Source organism: Panthera tigris, chromosome E3, assembly GCF_018350195.1.
Source record: "Panthera tigris isolate Pti1 chromosome E3, P.tigris_Pti1_mat1.1, whole genome shotgun sequence".
Lineage (NCBI taxonomy): Eukaryota > Metazoa > Chordata > Mammalia > Carnivora > Felidae > Panthera > Panthera tigris.
The window spans coordinates 40949143-40974348 of record NC_056675.1 but is presented as its reverse complement, the minus strand read 5'-3'; the positions used below and the strand labels follow the sequence as shown (position 1 = coordinate 40974348).

The 25206-nt window shown below is 63.6% G+C and overlaps 1 protein-coding gene across 4 annotated transcripts; it reads left to right on the top strand.

Moving 5' to 3' along the window:
- The first annotated feature begins 590 nt into the window (after window positions 1-590).
- CAPN15 (calpain 15) lies at window positions 591-24787 on the top strand. 4 transcript variants are annotated; one of them, XM_042971215.1, is made up of 14 exons: window positions 591-747; window positions 2823-2987; window positions 9691-9986; window positions 17740-19228; window positions 19982-20190; window positions 20266-20449; window positions 20531-20754; window positions 21461-21586; window positions 21658-21810; window positions 22223-22384; window positions 22470-22702; window positions 22811-22977; window positions 23058-23236; window positions 23387-24787. In XM_042971215.1, the coding sequence occupies exons 3-14, from the start codon at window positions 9805-9807 to the stop codon at window positions 23562-23564; spliced, it is 3486 nt and encodes a 1161-aa protein (XP_042827149.1). In that variant the 5' UTR covers window positions 591-747; window positions 2823-2987; window positions 9691-9804; the 3' UTR covers window positions 23565-24787. The 4 variants fall into 4 exon arrangements, with proteins under 4 accessions (XP_042827149.1, XP_042827148.1, XP_042827151.1 ...); XM_042971214.1 differs by lacking the exon at window positions 2823-2987; XM_042971216.1 differs by lacking the exon at window positions 591-747 and having other exon boundaries at window positions 2379-2987; window positions 23391-23481.
- Window positions 24788-25206: the final 419 nt, after the last annotated feature.

Sequence of the window (25206 nt, the reverse complement as noted above, 5' to 3'; positions counted from 1 at the left end):
AGAGGGGAGGTGAGAGGGCTGGGGAGACCCTGGGAGGACATCACGGAGGTCTGCGGGCCCCATGGAGACGGAGGGACCAGGGCCTAGTCGGGCGCTCCTCCAGACAGCCGCGGAAGCAACCGCAGCACCACACCTGGGCCTGCAACGCAGAGCCTGAAGTTCAGAGACCGGCGGGGTGGAAGTCCCGCCCCTTCCTCCAGCTCAGGGCATTCTGGGAGCAGCAGCGCAGTCCTCTCCTGGAGGGATCCCTTCCATCACTCCGAGCCAGACCCGACCCGCAGCGCCGCCCGTGGCGCGGGTCTTGGCATTCTCCAGCGGTGCTGGCGGGCGGGGAGGCCCGGGAAGTCGGCGGGCCCCTGGACGGAGACGGTCGCGGCGGCTGTTGGCCAACACCCGAGGACTACAGCTCCCGGCCTGCGTCGCGCACCGGCCACCTCCCCGAGCTTCCGTCCTGGCGGTGCCGCGCGGCCCTGTGGGAGCGGTAGTCCGCTCGCGCGATTCACAGCGCCGCGTGCGCCCCGGGCGCGCCGTAGCCGCGGGGCCCCGGCCGGGCGCTACGCTACGGAGGCGGCGTAGGGCGGGCGCCGGACGCGGGCCGGGTCGGGGCCGGGCCGGCCGCGCGGTTGCTCCGCCGCTCAGCGCGGGAGGCCGGCGGCAGAAGTTGTGGGTCGGCCGGCGCCGGCGAGCAGGCCTGGGGCCGCGCCGTCCGGGCCGCGGGGACTGAGGAGGCGTCGCCAGGTTGCGGAGGTGAGTCCGGCCGGGCCGGGCCGGGCTGGGCCGGGGGCGCGGCCTGGACCCCCGCCGGAGCCCGGGCCCGGCGGGCGGCGCCTTCCGAGCGCTGGCCGGAGCCCGAGCAGGGCTGGGGGCGCCGCCCGGGAGGGGAGCGCGCGCGGACCTGGGTCATCTGGGTCACTGGGAGACCAGCCCCGGGGTGCTGCGGACGCTGGAAGCGGCCTCAGCCCCTGCTGCCCTTGAGTGCCCTTATCTTCCAGGCCTGTCCTGATCCCGCTTGCATTAGGGGATGTGCCCCCTGCTGCCCCCCGCATCCCTGCCCACAGCGCGTCTCCGGGCACTTCCCCGGGGGCGGCGCCCTCCGGCCACCCCACACTTCCTCTTTCTCTTGGTTTGGCTCTCCGGAGACAGGGAAGTTACAGGGGGTGGCCCCTGAGAACGTTTGCCAGGCTGCTGGCCACCCCTTCTCATACTGACCAGTGAACCCTTGTGTGGTCAAGTGGCCCTGACTGGGTGGCTCGGGGGTGCGCGGGGACGGGAGTGGGGGGGGAGGGGCGCTTCATGCAGGAGAGTTTGTGACCGGACTGCAGGCGACAGGGCTCCTGGGCCACCAGGCCTGGGAGGGCAGACAGGCCCAGCTGAGCCTGCTCTCCTCCCTGAGCCCCTCGTCGGGCCAGGTCTAGTGGGCTGTGCCATGTCCGTGACCCCCTCCGTCCCCCCAGAGACTGGGCTAGAGCAGGAAGGGGAAGTCACTGCATCCCTCCACTTCTGACTTTCTCAGATGTGAGCAGAGAGTTTCCCTGGTCTGACTCACAGAAAGAGGGCCCCAGACAGTCAGGGGGCCACACTCAGCCTGGCCTCGGGTCGGGCACATCTTACTTTCTGCTCCCAGAAGGAGCACTTCTCTCCCTTCCCTTCCGCCTCTAAACTCTCTCTGAGTTGATTCTGGGCCCACGGGCCGGTGACCTCGTGACCTCCCGAGAGCCAGGTTTAAGCCCTGCTGAGTCCAGGGCTCAGCGATAACACTGCCAGGCTGGGACCTCCGATCTCGGGTCCTGCGTCTTTGCTCTGGGTCCCCTGCCCTTCACCCAGCTCTCCGGGCCCCTGTCCTGGGTGGCTCCCTGGTAAGTCCTGCTTTCAGACGAGCAGACTGAGGCCAAGGGGCCCAGGGGGCTGCACATCCAGGTCTCCAACCCGCGAGGCTGCCTTTGTACGTCCTGGTTCCATGGCCTGTTACATTTGCGGCAGTTGGAAAGAGTATTCTGCCCTGAAATATCCCTCGAAGACCGCAGGTGTCTTTTCTGGACCCACGGTGGGTGAAGAGCCCCAGGGGGTAACCACCCACAGGCTTGCATTGGTGGCTGTTGGACACAGAGCAGCCTCTGCCTGCCCCCCATCCCCCCCCCCCCCCCCCCCCCCCCCGTGTACCTCAGGCACGGGAGGGTGTGGTTAAACAAACTGGTTAGGCTTTTTTTTTTTTTTAAATTATTTTTTCAACGTTTTTTATTTATTTTTGGGACAGAGAGAGAGCATGAACGGGGGAGGGGCAGAGAGAGAGGGAGACACAGAATCGGAAACAGGCTCCAGGCTCCGAGCCATCAACCCAGAGCCTGACGCGGGGCTCGAACTCACAGACCGCGAGATCGTGACCTGGCTGAAGTCGGACGCTTAACCGACTGCGCCACCCAGGCGCCCCTGGTTAGGCTTTTTGAAGAACCAGGAAGCCTTGGTGACTGGTCACGTGTGTCCATGAATGTCTTGGGTTCCTGCTCTCCCCCGGAGTGTGAGGCTGCAGTGAGAGGCCCACATCAGAGTGGGGACAGGCATGGGGTGCCTTGGGTGGCTTCCTCATCAGATTTTCAAAGCCTGGGCCGGCATCCCAAGCAGGGACACTCCGGCTCCGGGCGTCCGGAACGAGCTCTGGGGTCACTCAGCCCTGGTCCTGCTCTCCCCTCCTACCTGGGCTGCCAGCACCTCCTCAGTGCTCCATTCCTCTGGTCCCGCCCTGCACCCCATTACTCAGCACCAGCACCCCGGGAATGTCCCAGAGCAGGACTGTGATCGTGTCTGTTGCCCAATCTCTTGTGCAGAGCTCCTCGGCATGGACTCCGACTCCCCCACCTTCTTCCCTTCCTGCTCTGCCGAGAACACCCAGGAAGCCTGTGCCGGGCTCCGACTCCACCTCTCGGGCCCTGTCCCTGGCTCCTTGTGCGCATGCGGGCCCTTGGTGCTCAGCGGTGTCCCGTCCACACCGAGTAGGTGCTCCCTGAGCTGCTTGCTCCCCACCTGCTTGCTGGCAGGTAGCTCCAGGCCTCCCAGGGGAGTACAGAATGGCACCCCACAACGTTTTGGGGGATTAACCGTGGCCTTGCTGGCTTCCGCCCTCTGTGAACGAAGGTTGGGCTGCTTCCGTCTCTCAAGCTTAGAGACCTGCCCAGCCACACCCCATCATTCTGTGGGTCCCTGCAGGGTCTGAGTAGGGGCTTGGCAGACAGCTGTGTGAATGCCGCCGGGACAGGGCCGACTGGGTGCAGGGGGCCAGGGGCCGGGGGCTGTGGGAGGACAGAGGGCTGTCCTGGCCCAGCACAGACACCCCAGGAGGGGCCGCTCGGGAAGTCAGTGACTCCGTCCCTTCCACAAGGACTAGTCTGGGTACCAGGGGTGGATTTGCAGGAGATGGGAGTGGGACACATGGTGGCTGTTCCGTGCCCTGTTTCTCTTGCTTCTGCATGCTTTGTCCCCACCTCCCTGGTGGCCAGGCTGAGGGACGTGCCTGGACGGTGCTGTCAGGTAGTCAGGGAGGAGAGCGGGTGGATAGCTGCTGCCCAGCGGTGTCACGTGTGTCTGTCCAGAGGAGGCCTTCACTGCAGCCCCTACCCACCCCTGCTGTCACAGCCCGGACCTGAGGCGGAGGGGGTTCGTTCTGGAGCTCCATCTCCCAGCATCCACACTTCTCCAAAACGTTGCCCTTTGCAATTAAATTCACCTTGAACTCCAGGACCGTCTGCCCTGGCCTGATAGTCCCCTCCCTCCACTTAACAGGGAGGTGGTACATTCTGGAACCCTGCCGTTCGGGAACAGTGGCCGCAGGGAGGCCTGAGCTCCTGGGACCTAGGCTGCACGGCTCCCCGACTCCCCGACTCACCTTCTTCCTCCCTTAAAGTGAGCTTCAGGCTAGGTGTCCCCACGGCCCCGTGAAACCTGTGCTGCTGTGAGGCCAGAGGCCACCAGGCCTCCCTAGCCAAGGAAGGCGCCCCAAGTGAGGGGGTACATCTGGTGCTTTTTCTTTCCCTGTAGAACATATCATCTGACATTAAACAATATTGAACCTGTGAACTAAGAAACTGAGACCCTGAGAAGGTCCCTGTTCCTCTGACAACAGCGTTTTGGAATGTGTACGCTTTCTCACGATGCACAGCTGAGGTGGTGTAGGCCTCCACAGACTCAAGGATGCTCAGTGACCCCGCTCCCCTCCGTGCAGGCAGCCCCGAGACCCCCGTGCGTGAGTGCGTCTGTCTGGAGAGGCCCTCCTCTCCTCTCCCCGGTCACTGGCCGCCTGTTTCCCTGTGACGAGCAGAGGTGCTCCTTGTGCCCCGGCGCCGGGACCTGACTGACGTGGACAAGTCCAGAAATGCCGACGAGCGTGACCACCATCCTGTAGTGCCCTCAGGCGGCAGCTCCTGGTCCCGAGGGCAAGGGTTTGGGACAGAGTATGGTTCCTTTCAAGTTCGGTAACGGGAAGTGCTAGGTACCCTTTCGGGGCCCACGACCTTCACCCTGCACCTGGCTCTCTGAGCTCAGCAGGCTGGTGACATCACCTCCCAGGGCACAGTGGCCTGCGAAGCAGGTGGGGGAGACCGGCCTTGTGTTTGCCTAAGGGCAACAGAGGGCTGGTGGAGGAGGCCACAGGGAGGCGGAGTCTGGGCCCTTCTGGCCTGAAGGACCGAGCAGGCCGCCGGTGCCCCTCCCCACCGCGGTCATCCCGTACCAAGGAGCACAGCTGCACACGGTTGCCCCGTCGGTGGGTAGAGTGGCCGGTGGTGCTGGGGTCTGAGTCCAGGTGAATCTCCGTAGCTGGCAAGCTGCTGGCCTGGAGCCCTGCCCGCTTGGGCAGCTTTCTCTGGCAGCCCCTGTCCCCTGAGGACTCAGGGTCTTCAACAGCCCCGTCTGCCACCCTGGCTGGCCCATGGAGTTCAGGGGTCTTGAAGCAGGCAGCAAGGGGCTGGTGAGCCACGCAGCTGTCCTGGAGCCCCTAGCCTTCTCTGGGTGAGGGACAGATGCAGCTTCTAAAGGGACCTAGTCCCTCAGCCACCAACCTTGGAAGCGTTGTCCTGCTCCCTGGCACGTCAGGGTCTAGCACGACAGGGGAATCCATCAATTTGCTGCAATGACAAATAAATACATAAATCAATGTCCCATATTTATGACTGCGCAGACCCAACTTTTGGCCCCAGTACTCTTTAAAAAATATGTCGAGACAACTCCATGATAGTACTTAAAAATAGAGACCTCTGAGACCCTTTCTGGACGCCGCCCCTAAAATTGCAAGTGCTTCTTCAGGGATGAGGTGTCCACCAGGCTCCCATCTGGACGTTTTCCTCAGGGAACCGTCCGGACGGCATACGGCCTAGACAATGAGGGTTGTTCCTCGTCCAGGCCCACGTGCCCAGGGTAGGACAGCCTTCGTGTGACCCTGGCCCGGGGATGAGAGGCAGAGCCTGGACGGAGTGGACTCTGGCTCGTGCTGATAAACCTGGGGGTGGGTGTGCAGGCCCAGGGCCAGAGTCCAGAACCTTCCAGGAAAGGGAGTGCCCTCCGGGTGGATGTACCGCCGGCAAGCCTGCTGTCACGGAGCCTTCCCTCTGCGTGGAGGGTCTGGCACCTGAAGCGCTGGGAGGGCCCCGTCCCAAGGGCTGTGGGTGCGTCTGGGCCACAGGGCTCGTGTGCAGTGCAGGCAACCCCTCGCCCTGCCCAGAGAGAGCTTGGCTCTCGGGGCCACCTTGCATCAGGGCGTGCTGCAGGGAACCCCTACTCGCCTGGTGGTCCAGCCCCGACTCCGGCACCCTGGCGGGATGGCCTTTGAGGGAGAGTGCTGTCCTGTCAGTCCTGGGGTACAGGGAGGTCGAAGTCTGGCTCTCCCCAGGGCGGGTCCGGCCCGATTGCACTCAGGCTGTGGGGGTGCTGAATGACCGGTTTTGTGTCTGCTGGGTGCGATCCTGGGCTTCAGCAGGGTGGCTGCTCCCCCCTGTCCCCCCACCCCTGCCAGCAGGCTGCTCCCCGCCGTGCCCCCTCCGTTCTCCCCCCCAGCAAGCTGCTCCCCCCATGCCTCCCTGTGCCCCCCTCCCCCGTGCCCCCCCAGCAGGCTGCTCCCCCTGTGCCCACCCCCGTGGGCCGGTCCTGGGGCTGACCTCAGGCAGCCTGTCAGGGTTGCTGTGGTTCTCACCCTTATTGTGGGACTGGGAGGTACATGTAGACTTGCTCCCTGGGACACCTGGGTGGGGGTGTTGTGGAGCTGGGACACAAAGTTCGCCTTCTCACCTGGGGAGAACTAGCACAGCACGGGGAGCATGTGCAGCGTGGACATAGTCGTGGTGCTGCGTGTTTGGGGAGGGGCTTGGGCGAGGAGTGTGCATACGGAAAGAGGCATCATTAGGCAGCATACAGCTGTGTGGAACCCGGGTCATTGCCACACGGGACTAAGGGACCCAGGAGCACAGGACATAGTGGGCCATAAACACCCCGATTGGCTCCTGGGGTGTGACCCATACTGTTTCACCACCCCCCCCCAACCGTGGCTTTTACTTGCCCGTAGTCTTCTCGGTTGACAAGTCACGGTGACCCCTGCGGGGTGGGTGGCCCCTGCTGGGTGTCACCTGGGTGAACTCTCACTTGGCGGAAGCAGCTCACCTGACCCCCGCACCTCAGCACTCCACCCCTACTCTCCCCGCCCTGCGCCTGCTGAAGTCTCAGTGCTCACCCTCTCAGAGGGCCCACAGGGGCAGGGGAGGTGGGTGGGGGGACGGAGTAGTCCTCATCTAGCCCTTCTCGTGCTGGTCCCTCTGGGCGGGTCGTGCCCTGCCAGGCGCACGCCTCACCCCCCGCCGGGGGACAGGCCGCTCAGCCCCTGCTGGTCAGCACCTCAGAGCGGAGACTGCAGCCCTACCTCCGGGCTTCCATGAGGCCAGATCTAGGCCACTGCCCCGTTTAAATCTAGGGCAGCGGCTCCCGAACAAGGCCGAGGGGGCCCGGGTGGTTTGTCAGGCTGCGGGCAGGGCTTTGCCCTCGGCGCCACGTTGCCAACCGAGCACGCTGCCCTTTGCGCGTCGCGGGAGTCTGGCGCCACCACCGTGTGCGCTCTGGCTTCCCCCCAGAGACATGATGTTCATCGCGCTTGTCCTAAGGCACGGCAGCGGAAGGGGCGCCCTTCACGCACAGGGTTCGAGTGTTGTCGCTTGCCTGGCCCACGCGGGCACCTGACGGGTGTTTGCTGAATGAGCGAAGATGCAGGAGGTGTGGATGTGTGGCCCGTGTCCACTCTTTCGCCTGGGTGAGGGCTTTGCCCACCCAGCAGGCCCTGCAGGAGAGGAGGGCGGCGTGACGCCCGTCACCTGGGGTCGGGGTGTGCTCTGCCCCACAGGAGGCCCTCCCCTGGGTTTCGTCTTAAGGCGCAGGGCCTGTGGAACAGGGTGTGGAAATGTCCCCGTGCCTGGTTGTTCTGGCGCAGAGCCAGCGTGAGAGTCCGGGACTGACCAGCGTGCCTGGCGGAATTTCCCGCACGTCACCTCGCACAGGTGGCACTCTCGGGTTAGCACGGGGCTGGTGGCCATTCCCCAGGGGGCCTCACTCTACCAGGGTGCTCCTTCGTGGGGTCTCACTACTCCCAGTGGGGCCCAGACGGAGGATGGGATGCAGGGTGCCGTCCTCCCTGGCGGTCCCAGAGAGGCCCTCTGGAGCCAGCTGCTCTCTGGGGAGCATTTCCCCTTGCAGGGCACCCCTTGTCTTGAGCCCCTGGGGAGAGGGACCCTGTGCTGCCTTTGCCCTCCCAGGAGACGCTGGGCTGCTACCACATAGCCCACCCCAGATGGGGCCTGAAGGGTCCCAGTTCCCCAAAGACATGTCAGGAGGCTGTTGCTCAGGGAGCCACGTGCAGGGCTCCCTGAGCGACTGGGACAGGCCTAAGCGCTCACCGCCCTGCCGCCGAAGACCTGTTCTGGGCCTTACTGAGGAGCCGGTGGGTCCTCGACGGTGCTTCGGTGCTTTGGTGCTTCGGACAGCACGCCCAGCCTGTGCGAGGGCCTTGAGACCTCTTCCTTCCGGGCAGAGTCACATCCCCCTGGGAAGCCTGGGGCCACACCCTCACTCTGCTTGGGGGCTGGTTTCTCCTCAGCTCTGCCTGCCTCGGGTACGTGTGGTGCTGGCACTGACTCAGGGCAGGTGGCATGGTCCACCCCCCACCGGCCCTCTGCTCTCCCGGGGGGGCACAGGCAGAGAGCTCTTGGTCAGGGACGCCCCAGCCCTGGAGCCAAGCCTGAGCGTCTGCGGTCCCTCCAGTGCATATGGCCCCACCTCAGGCCCCTCTGCCCTGGATTTGGCTGTGAAAGGTGGGTCAGAAATACTCGGGCCCTTCCTAGGAGGGGCTCCCGCGTGGACCGGAGTCCAGGGGGCTGTTCTGATTGTTCGGGGTCTGACTCGAGCTCGTCTCGTCCACACGAAGGGGTGCCATCACAGCGGAGTCCGAGGATCTCACCTGGAAACGTATCACTAGCTCACACGTGGTTTTACCTCAATGTCACGCCGACGCGGGGACAGTTAGGATGTGTTGGGTTGCATAAGATGCATCTTTCAGAGTCCGCTCATGTGTTTTACCTTCCTCACACGGCTGCCGGGCGACTGGAAAGGGCATCTGTGGCTCGTGCGGCCCCTGTGGGTCGGTGCCCGCAGACATTCCTTCATGGATGGGGCGGGATGGCGTCGGTGTTGCAGGCCACGGGGTCTCTGCCTCCCAGAATCTGCTCTGGCGGTGCCCCGTGGGGAGGCCCGAGTGGTGGGGGCTGGCGCTGCTCTGTCCCACCCACGTCCCCATCCCTCCAAGGCAAGGCTGTGCACAGGACCCGGGTGATCTGGCTGGAGCTCTTATGGGGCAGGGGACCCAAACTTGTCCCGGCCCTGGCCTCCAGAGCCGCGTGTGTGCTGCTGGTCACTCTCGGCTCGGGGAGCCTCTGGCCCCACCCACATACCCTGTCCCCGTGGCCCTCTAGAGCCTGGGCGCCCACTGGCCTGCGCTGCACGGAGGCCTCCCCCGGTCCCACCCCAGCCGCCGGCCCCCTGGGGGCCGGGCTCCTTGACCCCAAGCCTCATTGGAACTTGCCTTGTTTGGAACAAGCCTCGAGCTCTCTCCCTCGTCCCATGGGGCATCAGACGGCCTCCCCTGAGTGCAGGCCGTCTCTGCCAGAGTCCCCTTGTCCTCCTGGGCCCTTGGGGTCCGTCTGGCCTGGGAGGCTCACCCTCAGGAAGGCTCCGCAGAAGCAGGTGGATCGAGTCCGCTTGCCTCCGCCGGGCCACATGGGTCCTCGGTGCCCCCTCCCGAAGGCCGTCCCTCGGGCTGCCCAGCTCCACTGCGCACACTTCCTGGCTCCTCTGCTTTCAGCCTGATGCTCCTCAGGCCTTGTCTCTACAATAAAGCGTGACCCTGTGACTTCTTTCTCCCTGAGGGTGGGGCCTCTGAAGACCAGCGGGACACGTGCCCGACCCCCCCAGGGGCAGGTGATGGGCTGGCTGTGGTCGGTCGTCAGGAGCGGAGCAGGGGCCCTGGTGGCGGGGTGGGGGTCCTGGGTCCCCGAGGTCGCTTGTGCCCCGGGGAGCCTCCCCAGGCTTTGGGGGTTCATTCCCGTGAGTCATGCTGTTTCTCCTCTTTCTCTTTATTCTCTCTGTGTTTATTTCTGTCGTGTGACTGACCAGCCCGGCCGCCCTGTCTCCGGCGTGGGCGCTGTCCTCCCTCCATGCTCCACCTCACCCGCTGCCGGCCGCGTGTGACCAGGCCCGGGTCTCAGCGCGGCCGCCACCGCGGGGGCCATGGGGAGCTCCGCCTCCTCGCTGGCCACCGAGACCGAGTCGGACCACGGCTTCCCCGGGGGACCGCCTTACCCTGGGCCCCCTGCAGCAGCCGGCTGGTGTAGGAGCGGCCCCGGGGGGCCCGTCTGGGGTGGTGCCCTGGTCACCCGGCAGCACCCGTCCCCGCGTCCCCGGGCCCGAAGGTAAGAGGGTGGGGAGGGGAGGGCCCAGGGGGCGGGAGTGCTGTTGTGTCAGAGTGACCCTTCCTGGGCAGAGGGCGGCGGGGGGTCCTGTTTCTGAGAATCCTCTGGCAAGTCGCTTCCCCCACAAGGCCCGAGACTTGAGAGGCTCTTGGAGAAAATCTGGGGCGCCAGCCCTCCCCCCACACGTGCAGCGTGGGTCTGGGCCTGGCTGGCTGGCGTAGTTGGGACAGGGACTGTGTGGCCTGCTTGCCAGGTACAGGGCTTGCTCTGCTGCTCCTCCTGCCGTGGTGCCCCTGCCCGGGCAGGCCTTCACGTGCCAGCCCAAGCCAGCTGCGGGCACGACCGGGCTCCGCCCAGGTTTCTCCGCCGAGGCCGCCCATTGAGTCACCTGGGTACCCTTCCCCAGGAGTTCTGGGATGACTGGTGGGGAGCAGCCTGGGCTCAGCTGGCCCACCCCTGACTTTGGCCCATCCTGTGGCCTCGCTGGAGAGGGGAGCCTCGTGCTCAGTAGGCACTCAGGGTACCTCCAGCGGTAGCCCCTGCTCTCTTGGGACTCCCGCCAGTGGCGGCACACCTTCCCTCAGGCACCTGCCATGCTGCGTGCGCTTGGCCGTCACTTCCTGTGGACGCAGCTCACTCTGCAGGACAGTCTTCTGGTGTCTGGACCCCAGGCCTGTTCTGGGGTCACCGGCTAGGTGGATAGTAGACAGGGTCCTGACGGATATCCCTTCTGGAATGGCATTGGAGGCCCCTGCAGGGTGCTGGAGAAGTGAGCCCAGCCGGTGGTGGTATCTGGCCGTGTTACCTAAGTTACCCCGGTGGCAGGAGGCACTGGGCCTGGTGGCCCAGTGAGCGACAGGAGGAGTTTCCGCTGTTCCCTCGTCACGGTATTGGTGACGCACGGGTAGACATCTGTGTGTCTCTACTTGCGTGCCCTCAAATTCACCCCCTTGTAAGCGTGCAGCTGCCTGGTTTTGGACGTCCATAGAGTTGTACGCCCAGGTCTCTGAGCCCCCGGGGACCCTGCCCATTTGCCACCCTTCCCCAAGCAGCCATCCTGCCTTCTGCCTGTAGATTTGCCTTTTCGAGAAATTTCATACCAGTGGAATCGTATAACTTTTGCATCTGGCTTCTGTCACCGAGTGTAACTTCCTCAGGGTCTGTCCACGTGGCAGTGGGTGTCAGGGCTTCATTCCTTTTTGTGGCTGAATAATGGGGTCCGTCCGTACAAGGGGGTATTTCCATTGGGTTGTATCCATTTCTCAGTTAACAGATACTTGGTGGTTTCCACTTGGTTTTCATGGATCGTGTAGTCGTGAGCAATCACGTACAAGCGTTTGTGCAGACGCACGTTTTCCTTTCTCTTGGGCGGGGACCCAGGGGTACAGCTGCCGAGGGTCACTGTAAGTTTGCCCGACCTCCTGAGACAGCGCCAGCCTGTGTTCCACAGCGCTGTACCGTTGTGCGTCCCTACCAGTGATGGGGGGGAGGGTTCTAGCTTCTCCCCGCCCTGGCCAACACTTGTGACCATCTGCCTGGTTGAATCCAGACACCCTGGCGGGTGCGGGGCACTACCCCCATGTGGTTTGGTTTGCGTCTTCCTGACTGATGACGTGGGGCATCTCCCCGTGTGACCCGTCTGTCCACACGCTTTTCACAAAGTCCCACTTCCTTCCTTCCTGGGGGTAATTCCTTACTGGGTCCTGGGGCGGGGGCTGGCCGAAAGGAGCAGCAGGCCAGGTGTGGGCCCTGCACGCCACACCCCAGCGTGCCGAGGGACACGTGTGCCCGTCAGACTTTGGATCCTGGCGCGCGCTGCCGAACCGAGCCCAACTTTTTCATTCTGGCCTCCTGCCAGGCTCTTCCCCCGGGCTGGGGCACCGGCGGCTCCTCCTGTTGCCCCCTGCAGCCAGCCAGACCCGGGGCCGTCGCTGTGTGCCCTGGCGAGCAGCAGGCGAAGCAGGAGGAGTTGACAGACGCCGCGACTGCGGATGCGAAACGGCTGGGGGGAGCTGCACCAGGCAGATGGCCGGAAATGGGGCAGGAAGGCAGGTGCCCACGCCCAACCACCCCTCAGGACCCTTCCCCTCACGCACACCTGGACGCGCGCACACACGCATTGGGCGCTCTGCCAGTCTGGAGGGCGCCGTTCACTGGAGAGCCTCCGTGCCTGGGCACGCTGTCTCCTTGGCCGGGACCGTCCCGTTGCACCGGCTTCCCTGTAACCCACCGCCAGGCCTTGGGAGCTACTCACCTTAATCCATAAGCGGTGGACGAGGGCATCGTCGCCTGCAAGCCCTGGGAACCCAGAAATGCGGAGGATGACCCCAGAGGAGGGCACCTAGGCCTGCCTCGAGACCTCGGGTCGGGGGTTCTGTGGTCACGGCCAGTGGGGCATCCGGACCTTTTGGCGTGGCCTGCCCAGGACCCTAACAGCCTCAGGTCTGGCGGCTTCACTGAGGGCCTCGAGTGTGGACACCACTTACCACTCTCAACTGTCTGGGGAGGAAAGGCATCCCCCCAGGGCTGTGCTGCACCCTGCGCTGATGACCCCTAGCGTCCGTGTTCCTGCAAACGTGCGTGTCCTGGGTACTAGGGGGAGCTTACGGTGTGCCCCCAGAGGAACTCCGTAGCCTCCCTTTTGAATTGGAACCGGGTGCCGGCGACTCCGGAAGACTGAGGGCACGGTGGGCATTTGGAGTTGGGATTTTCTGGACAAGTGCCTCAGTTTCCCATTGACTTGGCCTTCTGTTGTAAGGAGTAACTCAAGTCTTTCCGTGGGCAGCTGGCTCCTCCCAAGACACAACTCAGCCCGTGTCCTGAACTGTGTGGTGTCGTGGCGCTCGGGTGCGCTTTGTGTTGGAGTCTGGTTTGGCTCCGGGTCCCGACGCCGTTGCTTCCTCCCAGGCTGCTTGGGCGCTCTGGCCTCTCTGAGTGTCTTGTGAGCCCTCAGCTCCTACCCGGGCCCTGTGTCACATCGGGGCTACCTGGGGTTCTGGGGTTGTGGAGTTGGAGGTGACCTGAGGGAGGTGAGGGCCAGGGGCCTCTGGTCAGCAGGTCACTGACCTCTGAGCCACTTCTCAGCCTGCCCAGTGACCCCGAGATGTGGGCTGCAGGGGTCAGTGAGGGAGCACAGCGCCCTCACCACTGCCTGTCCTGGGAACCCCTGTGCCACTGCCGCCATCCCCAGGGCCGCCCCTGCACAGGGCTAAATTTGAGTTTTGGGCACTACTTTGATTTAACCCTTTCTGAACCCCAGACAGAAACTTCCTGGTGTGTTTTGTCCACCACGATGGCTATAAAACCTGCCGCATGCCGCCAGTGTCCCCAGGTGCTGGCCAGGACCAATAGACATCATACCTCAAGTTTATTGGGCCCAGATGGGAGACTGGCCGGCTGGCAGATTAGGAGGGCAAACGGGAATTGGGCCCCCTCCCTCCCCATGCTATCCTTGCTTAGAGCATCTGGGACCCCCAGAGCCCTGGATCCAAGGGCAGATGTGTCCTAGAACAGGTGTCATCTCCCCTTCCTGCACCGGGGCCAGGGGCTTTTCTTTGGAGACCCCGCTCAGGAGTGGACGGTCTCCAGAGTGTCACATTAGCTCTGGTGGCCCCCGCGACCAAGCCAGGTGAGGTGTGCGGGGTGAGTGACCGTGCCCTGATCCTGGAGCTGGGGTGAAAGCAGCCTAGGACTTAACCCATGCTTGTGTGCGTGTCTCTGGGCACACACTGTGACCCACACCCTGACTGTGGACCCTTCTCTGATTGGGGAACAGTGTGGGGGAGGGCCCAGTGGTCTCCAGGAAGATTTCTTAGGCTTTTTGTAGCACGGAAGCCAAGGCCAAAGCTCGTGTGCCCCTCTCTGCTGGTGCTGAGTGCCTGTACTGAGCCCAGCCTGGCACCCATTCACCCCACCGCCCGTCTGTCTGCTTGGGCACTGCCATCTGTGGGCAAGGCTGTGTTGGCTCCTGAGCCTCGGCCACGCAGGCTGGGAAGGTGGCTTCACAGAGTTTGCCCTGGGCCCTGAGAAACTTTCCTGTTGCTTGGGTTTTTGTTTTGTTTTGTTTTTTTGTGTTTTTTTGAAGAGGCAACTTCTCTTTCTTCCTGAACCAAAAGGTTTTGGCATAAACAGCATCAGAAGCACGGGCTTCATGCCTTGTAAAGAACAATTGATTTTTCCGCCAGGCAGAACAGCTACAATCGGTGAGGAGACTGTGTGTCATGGAGTGTAGACGCCCCCTTGCACCCAGATTAGCCCTTGAGAAGCAGGTCGAAGGGCTCTCTCCGCCCCCAGGCATTGACCCATCTGAGGCGGCAGAGGAGCCGGGAGCACCCCCCCACACACACACTGCCCTCCAGCGCTACTAGACCCATACACGCACACGCCACAGCCCAGCCGCTGGGAGGTGCTGTGTCCTCTGTGGCCACTACACCTGGCATCTGGGGCACACGGCCGTGCCTGCAGGCTGCCCCCTCGGGACGAGGGACAGGGGCTCCAGGCAGGGTGCGGTGCACTGTGAGTGTTGCCAGCCCTGCAGCCACCCGTCCTGGGAGGGGCACGGGATCCCTCGGGTCTGGGCACTGCCAGCACTTCGGGATAAGCTGCTGGTGGAAGGGGCTCTCCCCTTTCTCCCGCCTCCTTTGGCCTTCAACACCTCCCCCGGGATGCCCCTGGGCTGGGCAGCTCCCCACCACAACCCCACGGGACTGCCAGCTGCGGGTGGGCCTCACCGGGCGTGGCCCCCGCAGCTTGGGCGCGTGCCACGGGAGGGCAGGTTCGCACGGTGCCGTGGGGCCACACAGGGCGGGCCTGCGGTGGTCTGGGTTGGTAGTGGGCAGGTGAGTGGGCAGTGCCCAGCCCCGCAGGATGCAGCCTGCCCCTCCCTTGACCCAGCGGGTGAGCCTGGACCACTGCTAGGCTGCTTTTCGTGGTCAGATGTCTGCCCAGGGTCCCCAGAGAGACCAAAGAAGTAGCTGGGCTGGGGGAGCCAGCCGTTGGCCCTGAGTGGGCATGACCCCCAGTCACTTAGGCCCTCCCCTTGAGTTCTCTTTTTTTTTTTTTTTTTTGAGATGAAATTCATACAATATCGAGTAACCATTTCAGAGCGAATGACCAGTGGCATTTAGTACATTCACACTGTGTGTGCCCAAAACCTCTACCCAGTCCCCGGACTTCATCACCCCGGTGCTCCTGAAGAAGCTGTCCCCAGCCCTTGGGGGCCGCCACACTTCTTACTGCCTCTGGGTCTCCCGTCGTGAAGATTTCCTGTAAATGGACTCCTACAACGTGTGGTCTTTTGTGTTTTTGTGTTTGTTTTCTCTCACTTAGCTCTACGTGTTCACAGTTCATCCACATTGTTGCCTGTATCGGAATTTCATTCTTTTTTAGGGCCAAATAACAGTGCACAGTTCGTTTACCTGTTTATTCACTGACGGGCCTTTGAGTTGTTTCCATCTTTGACTGTCGTGAATAGATCTGCTCTGAGCATGTGTGTGCGTGCCGGGGTACCAGTTGTCATTTGTGGGGGGTGCACACCCAGGAGAGGAATTGCTGGGTCAGGTGGTAATTGTCACGTGCTGAGGGCCGCCTCCGCATGCCCGCTGGCGATGCGGCATCGGGTTCTCTCTTCTCCGGTGCCCGTGGGTCCTTGTTGTCGTCTGCACTGTGGATTCCGGCCAGCCATCATGGTGCCTCTCGGGGGCTTCGGTTTGCCTTTTCCTGGTGGCCAGTGATGTTGAGCATCTTTCCACAGGCTTCCATAGCCACTTGTGTGTCCTCTTTGGAGAAATGTCCGTTCACATCCTTTGACCATTTTTAAAACAGAATTTTTGTTGTTATTCAGTTATAGGAGTTATTTATATTTCCTGGATGCAAAACCCTTGTCAGACACGTTTGCAAATATTCTCTCTCGTTTTATGAGTGATCTTTTCACTTGTCCCGCTGTGTCCTTTGAAGCATGGAAGCTGTTCATTCTAAGTCCGATTTTCCCCTTATTGGCCTGTGCTTTTAGTGTCGTAACTGGCCCATTGTCAAATTCAAGGTCACAGAATTTTCTCTTTTTTTCTTTCTTTATTTTATTTTTTATTTAAGTAGCCATTATGCCCAGTGTGGGGCTCAAACTCACAACCCTGAGATCAAAAGTTGGATGTTCTACTGACTGAGCCAGCCAGGCGCCCTTCAGGGTCCCAAAAATTTACTTGGGTTTTTTTTGTAGGAGTTTTATAGTTCTCACTCCTACATTTAGGTCATTGATCCATTTGGAGTTACTGGTGTGAGGTAAGGGCCCCACTTCATTGTTTAGTGCTTAGATCCTGCTCTCCCAGCACCATTTGTTGAAAAGACTGCCCTCAACCTGAGCGGCCTTGGCACCCTTATCTAAAATCATTTGACGAGGGGTGCTCAGCTGGCTCGATTGGCAGAGCATGTGACCCTTGATCTCAGGGTCGTGAGTTTAAGCCCCACGTTGTGTGTGGAGCCTACTTAAAAAATAAGAAGTTTGACCATATGTGTGAGGGTGTTTTCCAGACTGCTCACTTCTGTCCTGTTGGTCACACAGACCATATGTAGATACATGCTTTGTCCTTGTCTTGAGTTCTTTTGCAAGATTGTTTTGGCTAGTTGAGGGGAGGGGGGTGTCCTTGCAGTTTGATACGAATTTTAGAATCAGGTTTTTCCATTCCTGCAAAAAAGAAAAGAAAAATGGGATTTTGATTGGGCTTGCGTTGAATCTGATTTTATCAATCACTTGGGAATTACTGTCATTGTAACCGTATGAAGTCGTACGGTCGAGGGGGTGTCTTTCCATTCCTTCATGTCTTCTGTGATTTCTTTCAGTGACGTTTTGTACTTTTCAAGGTACAAGTCTCTCCTCCTTAGTTAAATGTATCCTTAGATATTTCATTGTTTTGGATGAAGTGGTATTGCTCTCCTAAGCTCTTGCTGGCCTAGAAACCCAGCTGACGCTTGTGTGTCAATCTCGTGCCCTGTAACGTTGCTGAATTCATTTATTAGCTCTGGTGGTTTCTCTTTTTAATGTTTATTTATTTTTAAGAGAGAGAGCATGCACATGAGCAGGGGGGGGGGGGGGGGGGTGGCGGGGCAGGTGGCAGAGGGTCCCAAACAGTGTGAGGCAAGATCGGAGCTGAAGGTACGGAGCTGAAGTCGGTCACTCAACCAACTCAACCACCCAGGCGCCCCAACTCTAGTATATTTTTTGTGGATTCTTGGGATTTCTAGAGGTAGTGTTACTTCTTCCTTTCCAGTTGGATGCCTCTTACCTCTTTTTCCTGCCTAACTGCTCTGGTTGAGACTCGAGTACAATGCTGACCAGCAGTGCTGAGCCCCTGGTCTTGGGAGGAAAGCACTCAGTGTGTCACCTCTGGGTATGATGTTCGCTGTAGATTTTTGAGGATGCCCTTTTTCCCGTCCAGGAAGTTCACTCATACTCTCTCCTGGAACTGGCTAAAGACTGCCTGCCTCCCCAGCAGAGCGCCGTGGCCACTAGGGCAGCATGTCTTGACCCCATTGCTCTGTTCCCACAGGTCTGCCCCTCCAGAAGGGGTCTGAGGACAGACCTGTGAGGTCCCTTGGAGGCCTTGAGGGCTCCTGACTCCTCAGAATCCTCGAGCCCCTCGTAGGGTGCGCTCTTGGGGCCGATGTCTGTTACGGCCCGGAAGGACACAGACCCTGCGGCTCAACCCCTTTGTCCCAGGTGGACACTCGGGCCTGCACTGATCAGGACCTTCCCTTGCAGCCACACGCACTCTCCTGGGTCCATGGCCGCGATTGGGGAGTGGTCCTGTGCGCGCTGCACCTTCCTGAACCCAGCCGGGCAGCGCCAGTGCTCCATCTGTGAGGCCCCCCGGCACAAGCCTGACCTCGACCACATCCTCCGGCTCAGCGTGGAGGAGCAGAAATGGCCCTGCGCCCGCTGCACGTTCCGGAACTTCCTGGGCAAGGAGACCTGCGAGGTGTGCGGCTTTGCCCCAGAGCCTGTGCCTGGCACGTCCCTGCTGCCCATCATCAATGGGGTCCTGGCGGAGCCCAGGGGCGGCTGCAAGGAGGAAGCCGGCCCCGTGCGGACGGTGGGGCTGGCGGCCTCAGAGCCAGCTCGGGGGCGGCCCGAGGAGGAGGAGGAGGAGGAGGAGGAGGAGGAGGAGGAGGAGGAGTTAGAGGAGGAGGAGCAGGAGAGGGCAGCAGAGCCTGGGAGTGGCTGGGCCTGCCAGCGATGCACACTGCACAACACGCCCGTGGCCAGCTCCTGCTCGGCCTGCGGAGGCCCCCGGAAACTCTCGCTGCCCAGAATCCCTCCCGAGGCCCTGGTGGTCCCCGAAATCGTGGCCCCCGCCGGCTTCCACGTCATACCTGCCCCACCCCAGCCCGGGGAAGGCGCCGAAGCTGACCCTCCCTCTGCCACCGACCAGGAGCCCCCCCGGGCGCCGTCCTTCAGTCCTTTCTCGCCCACCCTGCAGAACAACCCTGTGCCTCGCAGCCGCCGCGAGGTTCCCCCCCAGCTGCAGCCACTGGTGCCTGAGGCCACCCAGCCCTCACCCACTGCCGGCTCCAAGGGGCCCCCCCAGGGCCCAGGGCGGACCGCAGCCGGGGCCTCCCGCTTGGCAGAGCTGCTGTCAAGCAAAAGGCTGAGCATGCTGGAGGAGGAGGCCACTGAGGGTGGCCCTGCGCCGCACCGGTGTGGCTCCTGCTCTGTGCCCGGCCCCGCGAGCCCTGCCCGCTGCGAGGCCTGCGGTGCTGTGCCGGGCAGCGACGTCATTGACCTGGCTGGAGACACTGTGCGCTACAAGCCAGCCAGCCCCTCCAGCCCCGACTTCACCACCTGGTCATGCGCCAAGTGCACGCTTCGGAACCCCACGGCAGCCCCCAGATGCACCGCGTGCGGCTGCTCCAAGCTGCATGGCTTCCAGGAGCACGGCGAGCTCGCCACCCGCTGCCCCGACTGCGGCGCCGAGAAGTCCGGTCCCTGCTCAGCCCACAAGGCCAGCTGCCCGGTTCTCGTGGGGCCGCCCGAGCGCCCAGGCCAGTGGGCCTGCCCTGCCTGCACTCTGCTCAACACACCCAGGGCCAAGCACTGTGCCGCCTGTCACACGCCCCAGCTCCTCGTGGCCCAGCGCCGGGGCGTCGCGCCCCTGAGGCGCAGGGAGAGCATGCACGTGGAGAAGCGGCGGCAGACCGATGAGGGCGAGGCCAAGGCCCTCTGGGAAAACATCGTGGCCTTCTGCCGGGAGGTGAGCGCCCTGCTGATGGTGGCCCCGCTCCGGGTCTGGCACTCTGCTTCCACAGACCTCTCCTCTTTGTGGGCACCCCCCCCCCCCCGCCCCGTCCCCCGACCAAGGTGTCTGCGCCTTCTGTCCTTTCTGGGTGGTCCTTCTCTGGCCGGAGGGACAGCACCAGCACTCTTTTCCCCAAGCTCTGTGCACCAGCCTGCTCTCCTACCCCTTGCCCTTTGATCCTGTCTACGCATGAGGGTCTGTACTCCTGACCCTTCTCAGCTGTGATCTCCCGTAGATGGTGAAGCCAAGGGGAGGTGGGGACACAGGTGCAGGCTTCTTGCCACAGGCAGGCCTGGTGCCTCCTCCAGCCAGGGAGACCCTGCGGAAACTCGGGGTTGGGACACTTCCTCGCTCTCTTCTGCCCTTGTAGCTGTGGGGGTCCTGAGTCCAGGGGAGCATTGCCCCCCCCCCCCGCGTCACTTGGAGGGACTGTCTGTCCCCCCCTCAGGTTGCTGCCCCCATCACTGCCAGCAGCCCACCCTGACGGCCTGTCTGGGGGTTTGTGCCCTGGCTTCCCCATCCCAGGTTCTCCGCACCCCCATGCCTGCCATCCCTGTAACTTCCAGGCTGGGGATGTGCAGTGTCCCCCGTGTCCACATGGCGTGGTGTGGCTCGCGCAAAGCCTTGGCCAGGACCTCCAGATCGGTCAGGGTGCTGGCTCTGGCCTCAGCCAGGAGGAGACTGAGTGTGAGGCCATGGCCCTTGCAGAACAGTGTGAACTTCGTGGATGACAGCTTCCCCCCTGGGCCCAAGTCTGTGGGCTTCCCCGCGGGTGACAGCGTCCAGCAGCGTGTGCGGCAGTGGCTGCGGCCCCACGAGATCAACTGCTCCGTCTCCAGGGACCACAACGCCTCGTGGTCCGTGTTCCACACTCTCCGGCCCTCGGACATCCTGCAGGGGCTGCTGGGGAACTGCTGGTGAGCGGGGCGCCCACGGGGGGCTGGGCAGCGGACGGCCCAGTGTGCTCACAGCAAGGCCCTGGTTCCGTACAGGTTCCTGAGCGCTCTGGCCGTGCTGGCCGAGCGGCCTGACCTGGTCGAGCGGGTGATGGTCACACGCAGCCTGTGTGCAGAGGGCGCCTACCAGGTGCGGCTCTGCAAGGACGGCACGTGGACGACAGTGCTGGTGGACGACATGCTACCCTGCGACGAGGCCGGCTTCCTCCTCTTCTCCCAGGTGGCGGGATGGGGGGGCCTGGGGCAGGCATCATGGGTCTCGGCGGGCGCCAGGCCTCTCGACTCCAGCCCCTCCCTGTAGGCTCAGCGGAAGCAGCTGTGGGTGGCGCTCATCGAGAAGGCGCTGGCCAAGCTGCACGGCTCCTACTTCGCCCTCCAGGCGGGGCGCGCCATCGAAGGCCTGGCCACGCTCACCGGTGCCCCCTGTGAGAGCCTGGCGCTGCAGGTCAGCTCCACTAACCCCCGCGAGGAGCCCGTTGACACTGACCTCATCTGGGCCAAAATGCTGAGTTCTAAGGAGGCTGGGTAAGAGGGGCGGGCGCTGTGGCGGTCAGCGGCGTTGGGAGGAGAGGCGAGACAAGGGGACGGCCAGGCCGGGGCCTGGAGCGGTGGGAGAACCGGGGCACGCGCCCTCTGGCCCGCACCCTGCATCTCAAGTTCGCCAGCATCTCTTACGGCAGGCAGGATGCTTGCCCATTGGCCTGACCTGGAAGGCCTCATCCTGAGTTGGGCCTCTGGTGACTGCCAGGGCCCACTCAGAGCCGCATGGAGAGAGAGCCCCACAGAGGCACCTGGTGGGAGTGGGGCTTGCCTTCTAAGACCTGGCACGCGCTGGCCAGGGTGTCTGTGGGAAGGGCTCAGAACCTTAGGCCTGGGAGAGACGGCTTATGAGTGCCAAGACCTTGTGCTCTCGGCTGATAGTGGGCAGTATTGCTGCCCTCCGAGAGCCACAGCCCGGAGCCGGCAGGACCAGCCAGCCTCAGGAGGCTTGTGGGGACTGGAGCCCAAGGCCTCTGAGCTCCTGGACCACAGCGGAGGGGGCTGGGCCAGCAATTTCCCGAGTCCCCTGTGTCTCATGAGGGTCCCACAGGCAGGACCCCCCCTCCCCCCACCCCTGCTACCTTCCGCTCTCCTCCTATCCCCCCCCCCCACCCACTGGGGGGCAGGGCCAGCAGTCGCTGAGGCTGCTTACTAAGGGCCCCCAGTCGCTGAGGCTGCTCTGCCCGTGCAGGTTCCTCATGGGTGCCTCCTGTGGTGGGGGTAACATGAAGGTGGACGATGCCACGTACGAGAGCCTGGGCCTGCGTCCCCGCCACGCCTACTCCATTCTAGATGTCCGGGACGTCCAGGGCTCCAGGTAGGGGCCGGGTGGATGTGTGGTGGAGGCGGTGGGGGCACGGCCATGGCCCTCAGCCCTGTGGTCCGCAGGCTCCTGCGTCTCCGGAACCCGTGGGGCCGCTTCTCCTGGAACGGCAGCTGGTCAGATGAGTGGCCGCACTGGCCAGGGCACCTGCGCAGCGAGCTCATGCCACATGGGAGCAGCGAAGGCGTCTTCTGGATGGAGTACAGCGACTTCATCAGGTACCCAGACGCTGCAGGCAGGCCCCATGGCAGCCCCTGTGCTTCAGCCACCTTCACCTTGGCTCACCTGATCTCTCTGCCCCAGTTGACCCATCGTGTGGTGCCCTGCCCTGGGGACCCCACCTGCCCTTCCCGACAGCTTGAGCGGAGGGGGGGGGGGGGGCGCGGGCCTTCCAGAATCCAGCTCAGCACAGAATCAGTGAGGGAGGGGCTTGTATTGCCAGGGCTGGGCCTCCTCCTCCTCCCCGCTTCATGATGCTCAGGGCTGGGGACCCCTGGTGGTGTCCAGGGGCAACAGGCCCGGACCAGGGCTTCCCCACCCTGGTCCCAGGAGATGCCCTGGGGCAGGGAGTGGAGAGGGTGCAGAAGTGCCTGCACCCGAGCGCAGCGGGGCTGTCCTCTCGCTGCCCAGGTACTTCGACTCCGTGGACATCTGCAAGGTGCACTCGGACTGGCAGGAGGCGCGTGTGCAGGGCTGCTTCCCCAGCTCTGCCAGCGGGCCCGTGGGGGTGACTGCTCTCACGGTGCTGGAGCGCGCGTCCCTGGAGTTTGCCCTCTTCCAGGAGGGCAGCAGGTGGGCGGGGCCCTGGGCTGGCGGTGGGCGGGGCCGGAGGTGGGCGGGGCGACTCCCCTGACCGCAGCCCCACCTCTGGCCGCAGGCGCGCCGACTCGGGGGACAGCCACTTGCTGGACCTGTGCGTGTTGGTGTTCCGCGCGTCCTTCGGCAGCGGTGGCCGCCTGAGCCTGGGCCGCCTGCTGGCCCACAGCAAGCGCGCGGTCAAGAAGTTTGTCAACTGCGACGTGATGCTGGAGCCCGGCGAGTACGCTGTGGTGTGCTGTGCCTTCAACCACTGGAGCCCCGCCGCGCCGGGACCCCCAGCCGGCTCGCAGGGTAGGCCCCACCCCGCCGCCCCCCACCCGCAGGGAGGGCCGCGCTGTGCCCCCCCACCCCCCCACCCCCGCCTCCCCCACTCACGCCCCCAACTCCCGCCCCCCACAGCCTCCAGCCCCTCGGCGGGAGTCCCGCGCTGCGCCCCGCAGCCGCCCGGCCACGTGCTGGCCGTGTACAGCTCCAGGCTGGTCATGGTGGAGCCCGTGGAGGCCCAGCCGACCACGCTGGCCGACGCCATCATTCTGCTCACGGAGAGCCGGGGCGAGCGGCACGAGGTGGGCCGGCGGGCGGGGTCCTGGGTGGGGGGAGGAGGGGAGGCCCGGTCCCAGCCCACTCTGTGCTGTCTGGTGTCCAGGGACGCGAGGGCATGACCTGCTACTACCTGACGCACGGCTGGGCAGGGCTCATCGTGGTGGTGGAGAACCGGCATCCCAAGTCCTACTTGCACGTGCAGTGTGACTGCTCCGACAGCTTCAACGTGGTGTCCACGCGCGGCAGCCTGCGCACCCAGGACAGCGTGCCCCCCCTGCACAGGTGGGCACCGCCCGGGCCCCGGCTGCCTCCTCGACGCCCGCCCCCTGCCCGCCCCGCTTCCTCTGCCTTCGCTGGCCCCTTCCCCCCGGTGGGCACCGGCCCCACCCCTCACCCCACCCCACCCCCATCCTCACCGGCCCCCTCCCCCAGGCAGGTCCTGGTGATCCTGTCCCAGCTGGAGGGCAACGCAGGCTTCTCCATCACCCACCGCCTGGCACACCGCAAAGCCGCCCAGGCTTTCCTCAGTGACTGGACGGCCTCCAGGGGCACCCACAGCCCCCCTCTCACGCCGGAAGTCGCTGGCCTGCATGGCCCCCGGCCTCTGTGACCACCCCACCTTCCCAGCCCCCACGTGCACTTTATGAGGGAGACCCCCACAGAGGCCGCTTGAACCAGAATCTCAGGACCCCGCCCAGGGAGCCACTAGCTGCAGTAGCTTCCCCTAGGCCTTCCTCCCTGCCCCTTCCTCCTGCCCAGGGCCTCCCAGCTACCAAGCAGAATACCTCGAACCTGCCTCTGGCACACGGGGCCTGTATGCCGGCCCCCCTGACCGGCCACCTCCAGGTCGGGTTCAGACTGCCAGGGCCAAACCAAGGTGAGGCTTCTCTTCCCTGGGGGCCTGGGGCCTCCTGCCTGGGTGAGGCAGCCAGGAGCCCTGTTCCTAGAACCAGATCTGGGCAGGTCAGAAGCCAGGACCCCAGGGTGAGAGCAGGGATCGCTCCCGTGTAGGGGTCAGAGACTGGGACTCCAGGCTGAGCAGGGACCACCACCTTCTGTGGGGGTGAGGACAGGGACCACCCCTCATGGGACATGCGATCAGGAGCCTTCTCGCCTCAGCTTACCCCCAGAGCACATTTCCCTGCCCTCCAGCCCCCACAAGGCAAGCAGGGGTCCTTGGGAGTCCCAGCAGTGTGTCCCGGGAGGCAGGTGCCTGGCGACCGTGGGCTCAGGGCCAGGGATGGGGAAGGTCCCAGCTGCCCCTCTGGCGACACTATGCAATTCCTGGAGCGCCTGCCAGGATCGAAGCCATGCCCCGGGGGCTGGAGGTCAGAGCCTCCCGGTCAGGGTCTGGCCAGGCCCAGGTCCCGCCCTGCTGTTTGGTGTCCGCATCCCTGGCAGGCTCCCTGTCTAGGCACATGTAGGGCCCGGCGGCCCCTCCCTGCTCCTCCCCCACCTCAGAAGCCCAGGGAGCTGAGCCGCCACTTGGCCACCCGGCCGTCCTCCCTTGAGGTTGCTGTCAGGCCAGAGAGCTGCAGTTGCCCGCAGACATCTGAGGCCAGCTTCCTGGGGGCCCCACCCGGCCTCGGTGTCCTGCAGCTCCCAGTCAGCGGGCAGCCCTGGGGGCCTTTTACACCTGGAGAAACACCGGGAGGCAGTCCACTCCCCTTTTACTCTGAGCTGTGAATATTTTTAACCCTGTATATATGGCCAGCTCTTCTGACACAGAGACTATTTTACCAATTGTCAGTCCCCATCCCTGTAGGATGGCTCTCCATGGGTGTTTCCAGACTCAGGCTCCAACGGACCAAATAAACATGTTTTGTTTTGTAACGACGCCTGCTCGTCTGTCTGCTGCCCCTGCCAGGGTCCCTGGCCTCTCCCCTCCCTGTGCAGGCAGGGCTGTGCCGAGGGGCACCAGCCTGCCCGGTGGCAGCACCTCACTTGAGGGGGGCTTGCCAGCTGCCTGCACGTCGGAAGGGCTGGGGCTGGGGGTCGGGGCAGGGCAGAGGCTGGGGGCAGACCTTGGGGCTGCCGCGGTCAGCAGGCGGATCCCACGCATACAGCACACCCTGCCACGGTCAGCAGACCGGTCCCCACGCACACAGGACTGTGGAATCTGCTTCCAGGGGTCCCGTCTGAACCCGTCAGGCTCGTTAGGCTTGTTAGGGAGCAGATGGAGTGAGGGGCTGCACCGGGAGAAAAGTTTCCGTCCGGGACGGCAGCTGTCCTGCTCCTGCTCGGCCCCAGCC

Coding starts and splice junctions, on each gene's coding strand:
- CAPN15 (XM_042971214.1), top strand. CDS start 9,805: ATGGGGAGCTCCGCCTCCTCGCTGGCCACCGAGACCGAGTCGGACCAC. Junction 22,385..22,469: donor CTCTTCCAGGAGGGCAGCAG/GTGGGCGGGGCC, acceptor CTCTGGCCGCAG/GCGCGCCGACTCGGGGGACA. Junction 23,237..23,386: donor AGCGTGCCCCCCCTGCACAG/GTGGGCACCGCC, acceptor CCCCTCCCCCAG/GCAGGTCCTGGTGATCCTGT.